The 14,669-nt window shown below is 38.3% G+C and overlaps 1 protein-coding gene across 1 annotated transcript in view; it reads left to right on the forward strand.

Annotated features, from left to right (window-relative positions):
- The window catches only part of LOC145694204 (uncharacterized), a 78,733-nt gene that overhangs the window by 53,936 nt on the left and 10,128 nt on the right, over positions 1-14,669 (forward strand). Inside the window, exon 4 of the mRNA XM_081770319.1 lies at positions 11,959-13,799. Coding sequence (XP_081626445.1) covers positions 11,959-13,799 — 1,841 coding nt within the window. The remainder of the gene's footprint in view (positions 1-11,958; positions 13,800-14,669) is intronic.

Consider the following 14,669-nt stretch of genomic DNA (forward strand, 5'->3'; position numbering starts at 1 on the left):
TGACAATAATGGAATGGGAGCATTACTATAATACTGCATATAAGTCAAAAAATGTTTTATAGGAATAAACCTGGGGTCTCATATCAATCTGTTTTGGCACAAAAAATGAGTTGTCAGTTAAATGATAATGGTAATATTACAATGATGAACATTTCCGCAGTATACAAATGAAGTTCGATTACAATGAATTGATCATCGTTACAATCAACAATCACAGCTACTTCTCCAACGCTTAAGATTGCCATTTACCTCAGATCACACAGACCTCAGCTCCACCTTCGACTGAACTTGTCGTGTCAACTTCTTACAAATTCCTCATCCAAACTATTCTTTCAGAGAAACATAGGTATACACTATTCTATCTGTATACCAATCGAAACCGACAATAACGTTTACTTGTTGTTTTCTCCTTTTCTCTCTCTCTTTTTATTATTATTATTATTATTATTATTATTATTATTATTATTATTATTATTATTATTATTATTATTATTATTATTTGTCTTTAATTACAATAACCATGGTAATGATGGCGAATGTGGTGACAATAACGGAGGGTCACATTATTACCTTTTTCTTTCCTTGAACGTTCATTTCTCCAACTTTCTCTGTATATCTTGAAAAATATATTAATCTCCCTTATTTTACATTATAAATTTAATTAACTATCTTAGCTTATTTTTGCTTTATTATCCCTCTGTCTGTTATTATGCAGACCTCCCTATGGTTACTTGTCCAGCCGTCTCTTTCTTTCGAAACCCTTCTAGTAAGGGTGCCCATATCTTCGTGCTTTATGGTGCGTTTTGCCTAAATGCTCTTCACGTGTACACTCACGCGCAATACACGTTTTAATCAAAGTCAATGGTTTTGACTTTCAATACCCCACCTTTCGGGTACGGCCTGAGATTTACCTTATTTTTCTGTCATAAATTATATAACTTTCAAATGGATATTTTGTTGTAATGAATCCAAATGTTTGATCGCTTTTTTTTCGTATGTATATGTATATGTATATGTATATGTATATGTATATGTATATGTATATGTATATGTATATGTATATGTATATCCAATCTTAAAATTTCAATGACACAATTTCAATATGCTAATATGCTCAGGAGTTTTAACAATCATTTCACTTACTTGAAATTCTGACTCCTGAAAATATCTTAATCTTCCAACTTTTTGGTTTCCTGTAGCTTTGTTCATGGAAGATAAAAATAGCAGAAGTTTTATGTTCGCAGGAAAGTTTGCCAGTTCTTGGTAATGTAATTTTAAAAACATACAGATGGACACAATAACAAAAATCATTAACATGAGCTGGTAACCTTCCTTGCCTGATCAAAACGACATACAACTTGAGTCCGCCATTTCACAACATGCTGTACCAGTACTAGGAGTGTGACTGACAGATATCGACAAGATGTTCATTTGTGAGTCCATTCCTTTTTATATTCTCGATATTTTTGTAACATTGTTTTTATCCCTCGTGAACAAGGTTTTAGAGAAGAGCTTAAAGGTTGGAAGTATATTTTCGGAAATCAAAATTTCAAGTAAGTAAAATTATTCAATGACACTTTGCGTCATGACTCCTGTACCAGTGTACTCATTCATCTGTCAAACTATTCAATATTGAAAACTTCTGCGGAAGGCAAGTTGGTAGAGACAAATGATGGTATACGGGATTGGACTTTCTCCTACAATCGTTTTATTATAAAAACTTTACTATGATACAGTATAGTACAATTCTAAAGGTGGTCCGAAGACAAACAGTCCCTTAATTTGGGTAGGTGATTAAGGTTGTCCCAGGGGCCAGTCGCAGCCAAGGGACAGGTTCGGAAGAACTCCAGGTCCTAGTTGCAGCCAAGAGATCGATGAATGGTTTCTCTTAGCGCTCAGACGCAGCCAATAGAGTGGCAGGAATTCTCAAGACCCAGACGCAGCCAAGAGTGGAAGGAATTCTCAGGACTCAGACGCAGCCAAGAGAAAAGGATTATTTTTCTCTCAGTGCCCAGACGCAGCCAAGAGAAAGAGATTAGGTTTCTCTCAGGGCCCAGACACAGCTAAGGGATTGCGGTAGGGAGCTCTCTAGCCCTAGACGCAACCAAGAGATGATAAGGTAGTTCTAAGGGCCCAGACGCAGCCAAGGATAGGAGTAATAAATCTGGCGAGACTAATACCTTCGAAGGTGCTGCGGGCTCTCATATATCCTATCCTCATGAATCCCCGTTGGTGGTGATGACGTTATTCCTTTCCAGCTTACATGCTGAATATTGACATTCGTCGTCTACTGCGTGTTATTGTTGTGATTGAGTACATGGGCCGTCGTTATACATAGACGATATTATAATATGGTTAATGAGTGACACACAACTGGACATTTCGTGATTCTTTCTACTATTCTATATTATCTTCTTGACACGCCGACGATGAGTTGTTTGTAGCTCGAAAGCTAAGTGTTATATATTGAGTGCTTTCAGTACGTATGTTCTAAACGATCAAAATTGTTATATTGATTTTTATCTGCCAGTGTTGGGATCCCTGTGTTTAAACCAAATATGTATTTTACTTATTTTCGTAAATTAATCTTAATCAAGATTTAGAAACAAGTATATAAATGAGAATGTTAAAAAAAAAAGTAAAGAGGAAAAAATGAAATGAAATCTTTGAGTTTTACGTCCCACGGTTATGCCGGTTAGGCTAAAGGAGAAAGTAAAGAGGAAGCACTCATACGTCAGTTAAATGTAGAATTATTCTTACGCCTACATTCGTGTTTCTTCATACAACACCTAGATTTCAAGCATATACGGGGATTATCATCAGGCGTTTGAAGGCAAAGAGAAAATGTGACTAAATTATAATTGAATGATAAACTCCCACCTCACGCATAGGTAATTTCACAAAAATAAGTTCCCACAGACATTTCGTGATTTTGTTTTCTCTACATGCTACCATTCTATGTGGGAAAAAAATAAAAGTATTACTAAAGACGATTTTAAAAAATACGTAATTCAATTTGTAGGTTTTTTAAAAAAACAAAAACAAAGCACGAATTATGGATAATACTTATATCCATGTTACAGCCATAATATAAATGCACTTTAGAAGGATTGTTACTGAAGAAGAGAAGTATGTGTGTGTGTAGGGAATGAGGATGAGAGAGAGAGAGAGAGTCTTGGAGGGAAACTGATTAAAATTTTAATTTTAGGCTACTTGTTTGTCATTCGTTTATGGTTATTTTGCGTGCTATATCTTGCATTTTCATATCAAAGACATTTGTGATTGGTTTGGTTGCATACGTCCCTTTCAGGAACAAGCCTATATGAAACGTGGACCTACAACTTAACGTAGGATTCAGTGTTGGGCAAATTTCAATTGAATTAACAATTAACAATTAATCTGTAAATTTAATTGTTAATTGCAATTAACAATTGAAATAAGTAATGGTTAATTGTTAATTGCAGTTGGCCATTAAAAAAGGAGAATCAATTGCAATTGATCAATTGATTGGAAGTAATTGCAGTGGAAAGTAATTGCAATTGAATTCTGTAATTCAATTGCAATTGAAATTAATTGGCAATTGATTCAATTGCAATTGATTTCCACAGCAATTACTTTCAATTGATTGATCAATTGCAATTGATTTTCACTGATTAATTTTCAACACTGTAGTTCAGAGAGGGCGTGGGGCAATGAAAACTTTAGCCACGACCAATTGACTCACCACCCGTCGTGACCCACGACCCACCGTGACCCACTCTGACCCACCACCCACCATAAATTACTCTTACCCACTGCAACCCACAGACCCACCAAAACCCATTGTCATCAACTCTGACCTATGATTCACGCCCTTTTCTCTACTGACTAAAGAGTTTAAACTTGTAATAAAACAAGCCTATAAAATTATCACTCATCGGAGTTTGAATTTTTACGATCAATAGCTCAAGCACCGCACTAATACAATAACGGCGGATCTCACCTTTCTAATATAAATAAAATAGAGTTTGTTCGTGTGTCTATCTGTCTATCTTTGTGCGACCTGTGGACGAGACGAGTGGACCGAAACTTTTCAAAATTTGGTCACGGGTAGTTTGGTCTAGGCCCCAGACCAAGACGAAGAGCTTTTTTTAAAATTCCTTACTAGGGGGTCTCCAGGGGACGTTTACCGGTACCGGCCTGGGGACCAGACGAGTCGACCGAGAGTCACCAAATTTTGGTCAAAGATACCTTGGTCCAGGTCCCACACCAAGGCAAAGCTTTTTCGAAAAAACTCGAACCAGGGGGTCTCAGGGGGGCGTTTACTGGGACATGTAAAAGTAGTAGAAAATGACCGATATCAGTGTCGATTTCATAGTTTTCGCGGTCGCTGAAATCAATGGTGAAACTCCGATCGCATTAACTTCCAAATTCACCGTATCTGGCTACGGACCGTGGGTCACCGGGGGGGGGGGGGATGCCGAAACGTACAAGTAATCCAAAATGCCGATATTAGTGTCAAATCCATAGTTTTCGGGGTTGCTGATATCAATGGTGACACTACCACTAGCGATGACTTTCAAATTCATCCACCGTTGTATGCGGGCCTTGGGTCACCAGAGGGGGAAATTCCGAGACATGTAAAAAAAAATAATCGAAAATGACCGATATTAATGTCAAATTCATAGTTTTCGGGGTAGCTGAGCTCATTGGTGAAACTCAAGACCGCGTTTACTTTCACATTTAGCCCCCATCAGCTAAGAAATGGGGGCATTATAACGGGAATCACGAGACATGTAAAAATAATCCATAATGACCGATGTCAAATCCGTAGTTTTCGCGGTGGCTAAGATCAATGGTGATACTTTCATTAGCGATGATTTTCAAATTTAGCCACCATTGTATGCGGGCCGGGAGTCACCGGGGGTGGAGAATTGCGAGACATGTAAAAATAATGGAAAGTGACCGATATTAGGGTCAAATCCATAGTTTTCGCTGTCGCTGAGATGAATGGTGATACTTCCACAGGCGTTGACTTCCAAATACAGCCCCCATTGGCTGCGGGCCACAGGCATTGTTTTTTTTTCAAAATTGGAACCAGAGGATTATAGGGACTTTTACCGGCATATGTAAAAAGTAGTAGAAAATGGCAGATGTTAGTGTCACATTCATAGTTTTCGCGGTATTAGTTGGGGGTTGGTGGGAGCCAGAGGAGATTTTTTCACAATACGAACCAAGGGGGTCTGAGGGGGCGTTCACCGGGACATGTAAAAGTACTAGAATTTGTGTCGAATCCATATTTATCGGGGTTGCTCAGACCTATAGTGACACCCCCGATAGTGTTTACGTTCAAATTCAGCCCCCATCGGCCTTCCCAATGAAAACACAAATATGGCGGAACAAGTTAATGCTGTTCCGTCAGGAACGATTTCGAGGTCGTTTCCTTCACATCGTCTTGTGCGTGTTTTCTACCGTTTTGTAAGCCTATTTCCACGTTTTGTGATTCAATGGTAGTGGGTCAAAATGGGCATTCAATGTAGGAAGAAAACTGATCCACTCTCCCACCAGTATCGAATTTCAAGGTCGCTTTTTTCGCATTGTTTAGTGCATATTTATACCGTTTCTGCGCATACATTCACGTTTTGTAGACCAACGAAAGTGGGTCAAAGGCGACCTACAAATATGGCAGAGAAAGACATATTCATTCCACTTTCAAGGTCCATTTTGACCCTCTCCCACTGATGCACAAAGCGACACAAATCATGTATAAAAAATGTGAAGGAAACGACCTCATTTGATGGTGACGGAACAGCATTAAGTTATTCCGCTATACTTGTAGGCCATTTTGACCTATTTTTGTTGTCGCACTAAAGTGGAAATAGAAGCACTAAAGTGGAAATAGGAGTACAAAACGGTACAAAGCTGGCACTGTACGATGCGAAAGAAACGACCCCCCAAATTCGATAGTGGCGGAACAATGGCTCTATTTTCTCACACATTGATGGACCATTTTGACGCATTTCTGGTGATGCTCAAAACGTGGAAGTAGGCGAACAGTACGGTACAAAATACACACTAAATGATGCGAAAGAACCAACCCCGAAATTCGATAGTGGCGGAATAGTGAGCCATTTAACTCCCACTTTAAAGGCCCGTTTAACTCACTTCCGGTGACGCACAAGACGAGGAAGTAGGCACAGAAAACTTTTTAAAAAATAATCACTAAACGATGCGAAGGAAACGACCTAGAAATTCGACAGTGTCGGAACAATGGGTCATTTTGGTCACACTTTGGAGGTCCATTTTCACACACTTCTGGTAACGCGCAAAACGTGAAAATAAGGGCACGAAACATTCACTAGTCGACGCGAAAGGAAGGACCACGAAATTCGGTAGGTATAGTGGCGGAGCAGTGGGTCATTTTCGTCCCACCTTCGAGGCCCATTTTGACCGTCTTCCAGTGACGCACAAAACGTCGAAATACGCGCACAAAAGGGTATGCGATGTGAAATTAACGACCTCGAAATTCGATAGATGCGGAACTCTTGGTCATTTTCGTCCCATCTTGGAAGCCCATTTTGACCCACTTCAGGCGACGCATAAAACGTGGAAATAAGGGCACGAAACGGCACGAAAATCCACTAGTCGATGCAAAAGGAAGGATATCAAAATTCAGTAGTGGCGGAACTCTTGGTTATTTTCATCCCACCTTCGAGACCCATTTTGACCGTCTTCCAGTGACGCACAAAACGTCGAAATAGGCGCACAAAAGGGTACGCGATGTGAAATTAACGAACTCGAAATTCGATAGTGGCGAAACAGTGGGTCATTTTCGTCCTATCTTGGAAGCCCATTTTGACCTACTTCTGGTGACGCACGAAACGTGGAAATGGGGGCACGAAACAACACGAAAATTCAGTAGTCGATACGAAAGGAAGGACCTCGAAATTTGGTAGTGGCGGAGCAGTGGGTCATTTTCGTCCCACCTTCGAGGCCCAGTTTGACCATCTTCCAGTGACGCACAAAACTTCGAAATAGACGTACAAAAGGGTACGCGATGTGAAATTAACGACCTCGAGATTTAATAGTGGCGGAACTCTTGATCGTTTTCGTCTCACCTTGGGGACTCATTTTAACCCACATCCCACGACGTACAAAACGGAAGTAGACGCACAAAACGGCACAAAACGATGTGAAGGAAACGATCTCGAAATTCATTGGTGGCGGAAGAGCAATAACTTGTTCCGCCATATTTGTAGGCCCATTTTGACCCACTTCCGGTGATGCACAAAATGTGGGAATAGGCGCATAAAGCGACACAAAACACGCACAAAAGGTGCAAAACAAAGTACCTTGAAATTCCTTGGTGGCGGAACAAGTTAATGACGTCGTGAGCACCAATATAAGTATATACTGTAGTTCTTCTTCTTACCAGTTGGCGCGGTGGGTCAGTGGTAGAGCGTTCACCTCCGGTGCTTGAGGTCCCTGGTTCGATCCCAGCTCGCGCAGTTTGTACTTTGTGGTGGACAAACACCGTGCTCGTGGATTTTCTCGGGGTTCTCCCGTTTCCTCCCACTTTCTTCATTTCATTCATTTCCTATCATCAACGTCTCCTTTAGCCTAACCGGCATAATCGTGGGACGTAAAACTAAAGATTTCATATCATTTTTTGTAATTCTTACCATCAAGGCTGAGAACTGCACGGTCCAATTTTTTAGCCAAAGTAGAAGCCCAACCGGAATAGTGATGTCAACCGACTCGGATCGGTTCAACTGAGCGTACAGCTTGAACTGGCGTGGTTGGGATTACCCATCGACTGGGCTCAATTGAGCCAATGGCTTGAACCGGCTCCGTTGAAATGAGTCCATAGGCTGGGTTCGAGTCAGCTTAACTGAGCCGATGGCTCGAACCGGCTCGGTTGGGGTAAGCAATCAGCTCGGTTCGGCTCGGCTCGTGTGAGCATCGGCTCGAGCTGGCTCGGTTGGATGAGCTGTTGGCTCGGCTCACTTCTCGGTTCGGCTCGATAAGTGAATAAGCTGTGAGCGAGCCGCTTGAGCTGTTGACAACCCTAAACCCGGGTCGAGCAGTTTTGAACATATTTGGCTGGAGTCCCATAACTTTTAATAATTTTTGGCTCGAGCCCGATTACTTGCTCCTCCTGAACTCAAACCAAGAACCTCGTGACCGATGTCCTTGCCTCCTGAAGATTTCTTGACGACCGAGATCGACAGTCAAATAATTTTTAGTATTCCGATACAAACCGCCTATATTCCATGTTTATACAGGTACACGGTGTTATAATGATAATTAATTATAGTAGTAGTAGTAGTATCATTGATAATTATATTGTCTATGTATGATACTTGAAGATAGTAACACAAAGAATTTAACTCGAATTGGCTCGACTCGACTGGAAACTCGATCCGAATTCGAGTCGAGTTGGGGGAAATTTTTCGAGCCGATATCTCAAGTCGAGCTCAAAGATGTCTGCTTCGAGTCGAGTCGAGTTTTAAAGAAAACTCGCTCGAACTCGTTGGTGCCCATTCCTATTGTATGCATGACGGGCATATAGAGTTCTTTCGAGGAGGATAGAACCATAAACATAATATATTTTTAAAAATACTTAGTTTCTCGGCTTTCTTCCCATGGGGGGGGGGGGAAGGATGGTAGGTATCCAGCATTTCTTATAAGTACCTTATTTGAAATATGTAAAACAGTAACAAGTGCACAACACAATACACACACATCTTCAGTTTTAATTGCTGATTTCAATTGCAATTAACAATTACAATTAACAATTACAAGTTTCAATTGTCAATTGCAATTAACAATTAAATGTTTCAATTGCACCCTTTGCAATTGACAATTAACAATTAAAAGTTTCAATTGCCTGGTGACCAATTAACAATTAACAATTGACGAAAATTTAATTGCAAATTTTATGATTGAATTCAATTGCAATTGAATTAATTGTCAATTACAAATTGAAATCAATTGCAATTGAAATCAATTGCAATTGATTTTCAGAGCAATTACTTTCAATTGATTGATCAATTGCAATTGATTTCAATTGATTTTGCCCAACACTGGTAGGATTATAGCCCCATGAACTCTCACCGGGAATTAAAAAAAAAAAAAGAAATCTTTCAGTTTAACGTCCCACGATCATTCCCTTTAGGCTAAGGGAGACGATGATTAAAGCAAGGGAAAGATGATGGAAGAATCAGTGGAATAAGAATGTGAGAGGAAACGGGAGTACCCCGAGAAAAACCGTGGGCACTATGTTGTCCACCACAAACTTGTTTGGCTGAGGATCGATCCAGAAACTCCATGCACCAAAGATAAGCGCTCCATTTCTGTGCCACCGTGTCCCCAATTACCGGGAATTGAGTTCGGGTCTTCCGCGTTATAGGCGCGTATGCTAACTACATAGCCACGAGGGGGCTCTGAAAGAAATTTGCGACAACTGCTACTTGTCCTTAAACATAATTAAATCAGTTTATCTGATAATTGGACCACCATATCTTAGCGGAGGTGACGGTTTCACATAGAGGCTATTCATTCATAAACAAGATTGTTTTCGAATCATTTTATATCAGAAGTAAAACCCTAATCTGGACAGAGGGACCTTACAGATAAAAAAAATAATAATAATAAAAAAAAGTATTATCATGAAAGCAAAAAAAATCTATAGAGCCATTGTTAGTATAATCATCTTTATTCTTCTCATTTTTGGTTATATTCATTAGGACTCAAAACTTTCTCGAACAAGATTGAAGTCAGTTTAATCACATGTTCTCAGTGTGGTTTGAGGAAGAGAACTTGATTTTGACGTAACTTACCGCAATCTGATCTTCAATTGCTCACATTTTTGAAAAATTTAATTCTGGAAGAGAATACAAAAAAATTTAATTCGCCAGGACAATCACAAGTTAGTTCATTGTTTCTACTTACAAATTCTTATTACACAGCAAGTAGTTATTGAGTGTTTAAATGCTTCAAGTACTTACAAAGTCATTAGGTTATTGAGTGATTCACATTTGAATATTGTCTATTGAATGTTTGCTATTAGTGATCTTACTTATAAATACACATCAAGGATTCTCCACCATACATAAAATCGGAAGAAAAGAAAATCCTACTATCAAATTTTAAACTCATCCTATCATTTTTACTTCAGATGCGCCGAGGATGAAGATAGGAGTGTCTCAAACCATATGCAAATTTTGTGTCTTTTGGATGTTTTTTGTCTATTTCGCAAATTTGTCTTTTGTATATTTCAAAGTACGAAAATGTTTTCTTTACAGTTAGCTTTGAGGATACCCACACGAACGCTCTTCCCAGTCGTCCTATTCTTCAGCAGTACAATAGAGTACACGAAACCTCACCCGCGGCTAGCATCTTCCAGAGCTCTCTAGCCTCATTCCTTTCAATCTTTAGCTTCTAATTTTCCTGCTTATTATTAGTTTATTCGTTTGTTTGTTGGTCAGTTCCATCCGCTTTAGTTTGTTTGGTCTCTTAATATTTCTACTTTAAGAAATGCAGCAATTTACTCTGATTATTTTTAAACAAATAATATATCGGATTTCAAATGAAAACGAGGAAAACAAAGAAGAGAGAGCTAATTTTTATGAGCAACACTCTTTAAAACAAAGTGGGTTCATTGCTTCAATACAAACATAGTAGGTATTGCATCATTATTTGTTGGCTGTTATTGCCACGAAAGGAGAAAGCTCATGATTCCAATCACTCGAACAGTATACTTTAAATGTTTGCTACAATTTTCCATAAAGTTTGTTCTTTATTTACAAACTAAGCATAACTCTAATATTTAAGCAAATTGCTAGATGACTCTATATTCAACTGACTCTTTTAATTAATAAAAATTTCACAATTTCTAATTAAGAGCATTGCAATTATAATCTGATCACACAAATGAATGATGCGTTGATTCAGCAAATAGTTTTACGATATGAATTCCTTCATAATCGCATCAAGATTTTCAATTAAAGAGGAATTTCTTGGGCATTCCAGCATCACAATCCTATATATTTCTGAATAAATTTATTCACAATTTCTTTGATCGAAAATACGATACAGCACATATTGTTCTGTAGCGAAGCATTACAAGAAATAATTGAAAAAATGGTTTTGTAGTATTTCCCCTACAGTATTTCCCCTACTTACAAACTACCACCATGCAAAACAATAGAGATTATGAAGAAATACGCATATTCAAAGTTATGATGTTGCATAAGCTGTGAAATTTCCTCGAAATCAATGCAATTGGAAGTCTTCGGCCAGACTGATAAAAGAGAGGATATATCTGGGTGAATAGAAATATACAGAGAAAAATTGTATATTATTATGGATCCAAAGGATTTTATTAGGGACTTTGTAAAATATCTATTGATTGTATGCAGCAGCCAACTATTACGAAGGTGACCCTACATCCGTGAAATATTTATAAGTTAATAGATTATTCAAGTGTCATATCATTTTCACTGTGCTGCTATGGTCATGGACAACGTTTTGCCTTTGAACAAACGTGTATTATAGTAATAAAACAGCTTTTAAGAAAAAAAAAAAAATGAAAATTTACTGTATATATAAGTTTATGTGCATCAAGTAATAATGACTTAATGTGGGAATCCAGATATTCAGCACTGAGAAAATGAAGTACTGACAATGGTTTTAGGGTGGGTGCAAACTAGATATGTTTAATTAGCAACAAAAAATAGAAATTATCATGACAGCGATTAAGATATGATGACATTACCTTTCCAACTCACAGTAAATGTTATAGAAATTAACTTCGTCTTTTGCGGAGTGCTCTATTTTTTATATGAAAATTCTCTGTCTAAGTGAACGCACCTTTTTCTATTATGCTTCACGAATTTTCATATTTTCTCCTATCTTTTATTGTAACATTGAGAGATTAAATATATTTTAGTAACTTTTTTTCTTATTTTCACCTAGGACTGTATGCGACAGAGTATGCAAGAAGGAATGACAATGATGTTAGTGGCTGAAAACAGATCAGCACGAGGTGTGAGATCAGCCGATGAAGAATGGAAACAGATGACTGAAAAAGTTGTAAACGTCCAACTGCCTGATGTTAACAAATCGTCAGAGAATCAAAGAAGTTATTCAGACTACTTTCCACGGAATCAAAAGATCACAAACTGGGATGACTACGAACACTATCAGCGGATAGATATTAAGGAAAATGATATTAAGGATGAAAACTATGAAGATAGTGAGGAAGCATATGCGAAAAAGAAACCGGTCAAAGTAAAGCCGAATAAACATAAACCACAACATGAGGAAGTAGGAGAAGGATATCCTTACGAAGAACAGTCAGAGGAACCATATGAAGAAGAGCAAACTGACGAAGAAAGTGGAAACGAGGAAAAACCAAATAAAGAAAAACCCAACAAGGACAAAGAGAAACCCAACAAGGAGAAACCAGGTAAGCCGAGCGAGCAACAAACGAACGAGGAAAATGCTCTTGAAGAACAACCAAACAAAGAAAAACCAAGTAAACCAAGCCAGCAACAAACTGCCGAAGGATATGAAACCGAACAACCAAACAAAGAAAAACCAAATAAGGAAAAACCAAACAAAGAGAAACCAAGTAAACCAAGCCAGCAACAAACTGCCGAAGGATATGAAACCGAACAACCAAACAAAGATAAGGAAAAGCCAGACAAAGAAAAACCACATAAAGATAAAGATAAAGAGAAACCAGAGAAGGGAAAGCCAGGTTATTATGGCCATTATGGTAAACCTCATAAGAAGAAACCACATAAGAAGAAACCAGGTTTCTTTATGAAACCACATGGCATCAAAAATAAGCCGTATCACGAGGAAGATGACGATGAAGAATGGGAAGAAGATGAAGACGAATGGGATGAAGAAGAAGAAGAAGAAGAAGAAGAAGGAGACTGGGGAATAGGATGGGATATAGGAGAGGAGATTGATGATGAAGAAGAAGTAGTAGAATACTATGAATATCATAAAATAAAACCATTCATACATAAGAAAAAACCTTACGGACACAAGTACAAACCGCATAAGCAAAAGCCTAATAAAGAAAAACCAGATAAAGAAAAGCCAGACAAAGAAAAACCAGACAAAGAAAAGCCAGACAAAGAGAAACCAGATAAAGAAAAGCCAGACAAAGAAAAGCCAGACAAAGACAAACCAGACAAAGAAAAGCCAGATAAAGAGAAACCAGACAAAGAAAAGCCAAACAAACATAAAAAGAAGAAGCCTCACGGCTATAAAAAGAAGCCATACGGCTATTACAAACCAGAGGAGGAAGAAGATGAGGAGTGGGAAGAAGATGAAGAATGGGCCTATGAATGGGACGAGGAAGAAGAAGGATACGAACTTGAGGAAGAGGAGGAAGAAGAAGGATACGAACCTGAAGAAGAGGAGGAAGAGGAAGGATACGAACACGATGAAGAGGAGCCGGGAGAGGAACAGGAAGAAGGAAACAAGAAAAAGAAGAAGAAACCAAATAAGAAGAAAAAGCCAACAAAAAAGCCTGGTGAAGAAGAACCAACAACAACGCTACCACCAGAAGAGGAGGAAATGATAACTTACCAGGATATAGATGAGCCTGATTCCGCTGTGGGTTTCTGGTATGTGCAGAGGTTATTATGGAGAATGGCCGCTTGGATGAAACCCATCATGAGAATGATGCCAGAAATGGATGCCATGCCAAACGAATGTTACAACATGTTAGTTTGCATGGCACACATGTGGATGAAAAAATGGGGAAATACTGGACAGGTCCTAGCTAGAACATTTAGGTAAGTACTCGCTTTGTTATCATATAGTACCTTTAGAATATAATACTGTCTTTTCCTGCCGGTTTCACTTGCAGTAAAATATTCTTTATCGGATTAATCTGATTAATAACTATGACAGAAATGTTGGGTCTAAAATATGTTTATAATTTCCCTGATTTGAAAGGTAGACCAAGAAGCTTAGCAATATTTATAGCTCAGAAATAAGCTAAGGAATACTGAACATTCCTAGCTGCGTATATTCCCAAATGATTTACAAGTTTCTGAAATACATTTGCGAGAATGCAGTAACAAAAATGCTACTGTTAAGATCAAAGACGCATGAAGAGGCACACAAAATCAACGATAGAATTCTGAATTTGTTCCCGTATTAGGGAAATTCTACTTTTAACCCCTTACCGCATGCCGTGCCATATATGGCACATCCTTTTTTTTTTTTTAACTTTAGTTTTGTGTAATTTATCACAGGCGCCAAATGACTGCTGTGCAAGATATTGACGTGTATAAATAAGAGATTTTGGTGTCATCTAGCATGTTTTATTGTGATGTGTATTAGGCAGGGAAACGTTGACATGTGGTTTTTGTGAAGCAGTGAATTTTTATCAGTGAATATATTTTTTTGGCGAAACGTTGTGCGCACTTTCCAAACAAAAATATTAGATTCAAGATAAGTACTTTGAGATGTATTTCCAACAATACGATCTTCATTTTGTATGTTCGTATTGGAGGAATGTGAAAAAAAAACGTATGTGCCATATATGTCACCAGCAATAGATCCAGGGCTTTTTTTTATGATGGACGTTCATCAGTAGTTGTTAGAGAACTTCTGAATGGTGAAGACAGTGAATTATCAGATTTATCCGAAGATGAATC

The sequence above is a fragment of the Thermobia domestica genome, chromosome 9 (assembly GCF_964235325.1).
Source record: "Thermobia domestica chromosome 9, izTheDome1.hap1.1, whole genome shotgun sequence".
NCBI lineage: Eukaryota > Metazoa > Arthropoda > Insecta > Zygentoma > Lepismatidae > Thermobia > Thermobia domestica.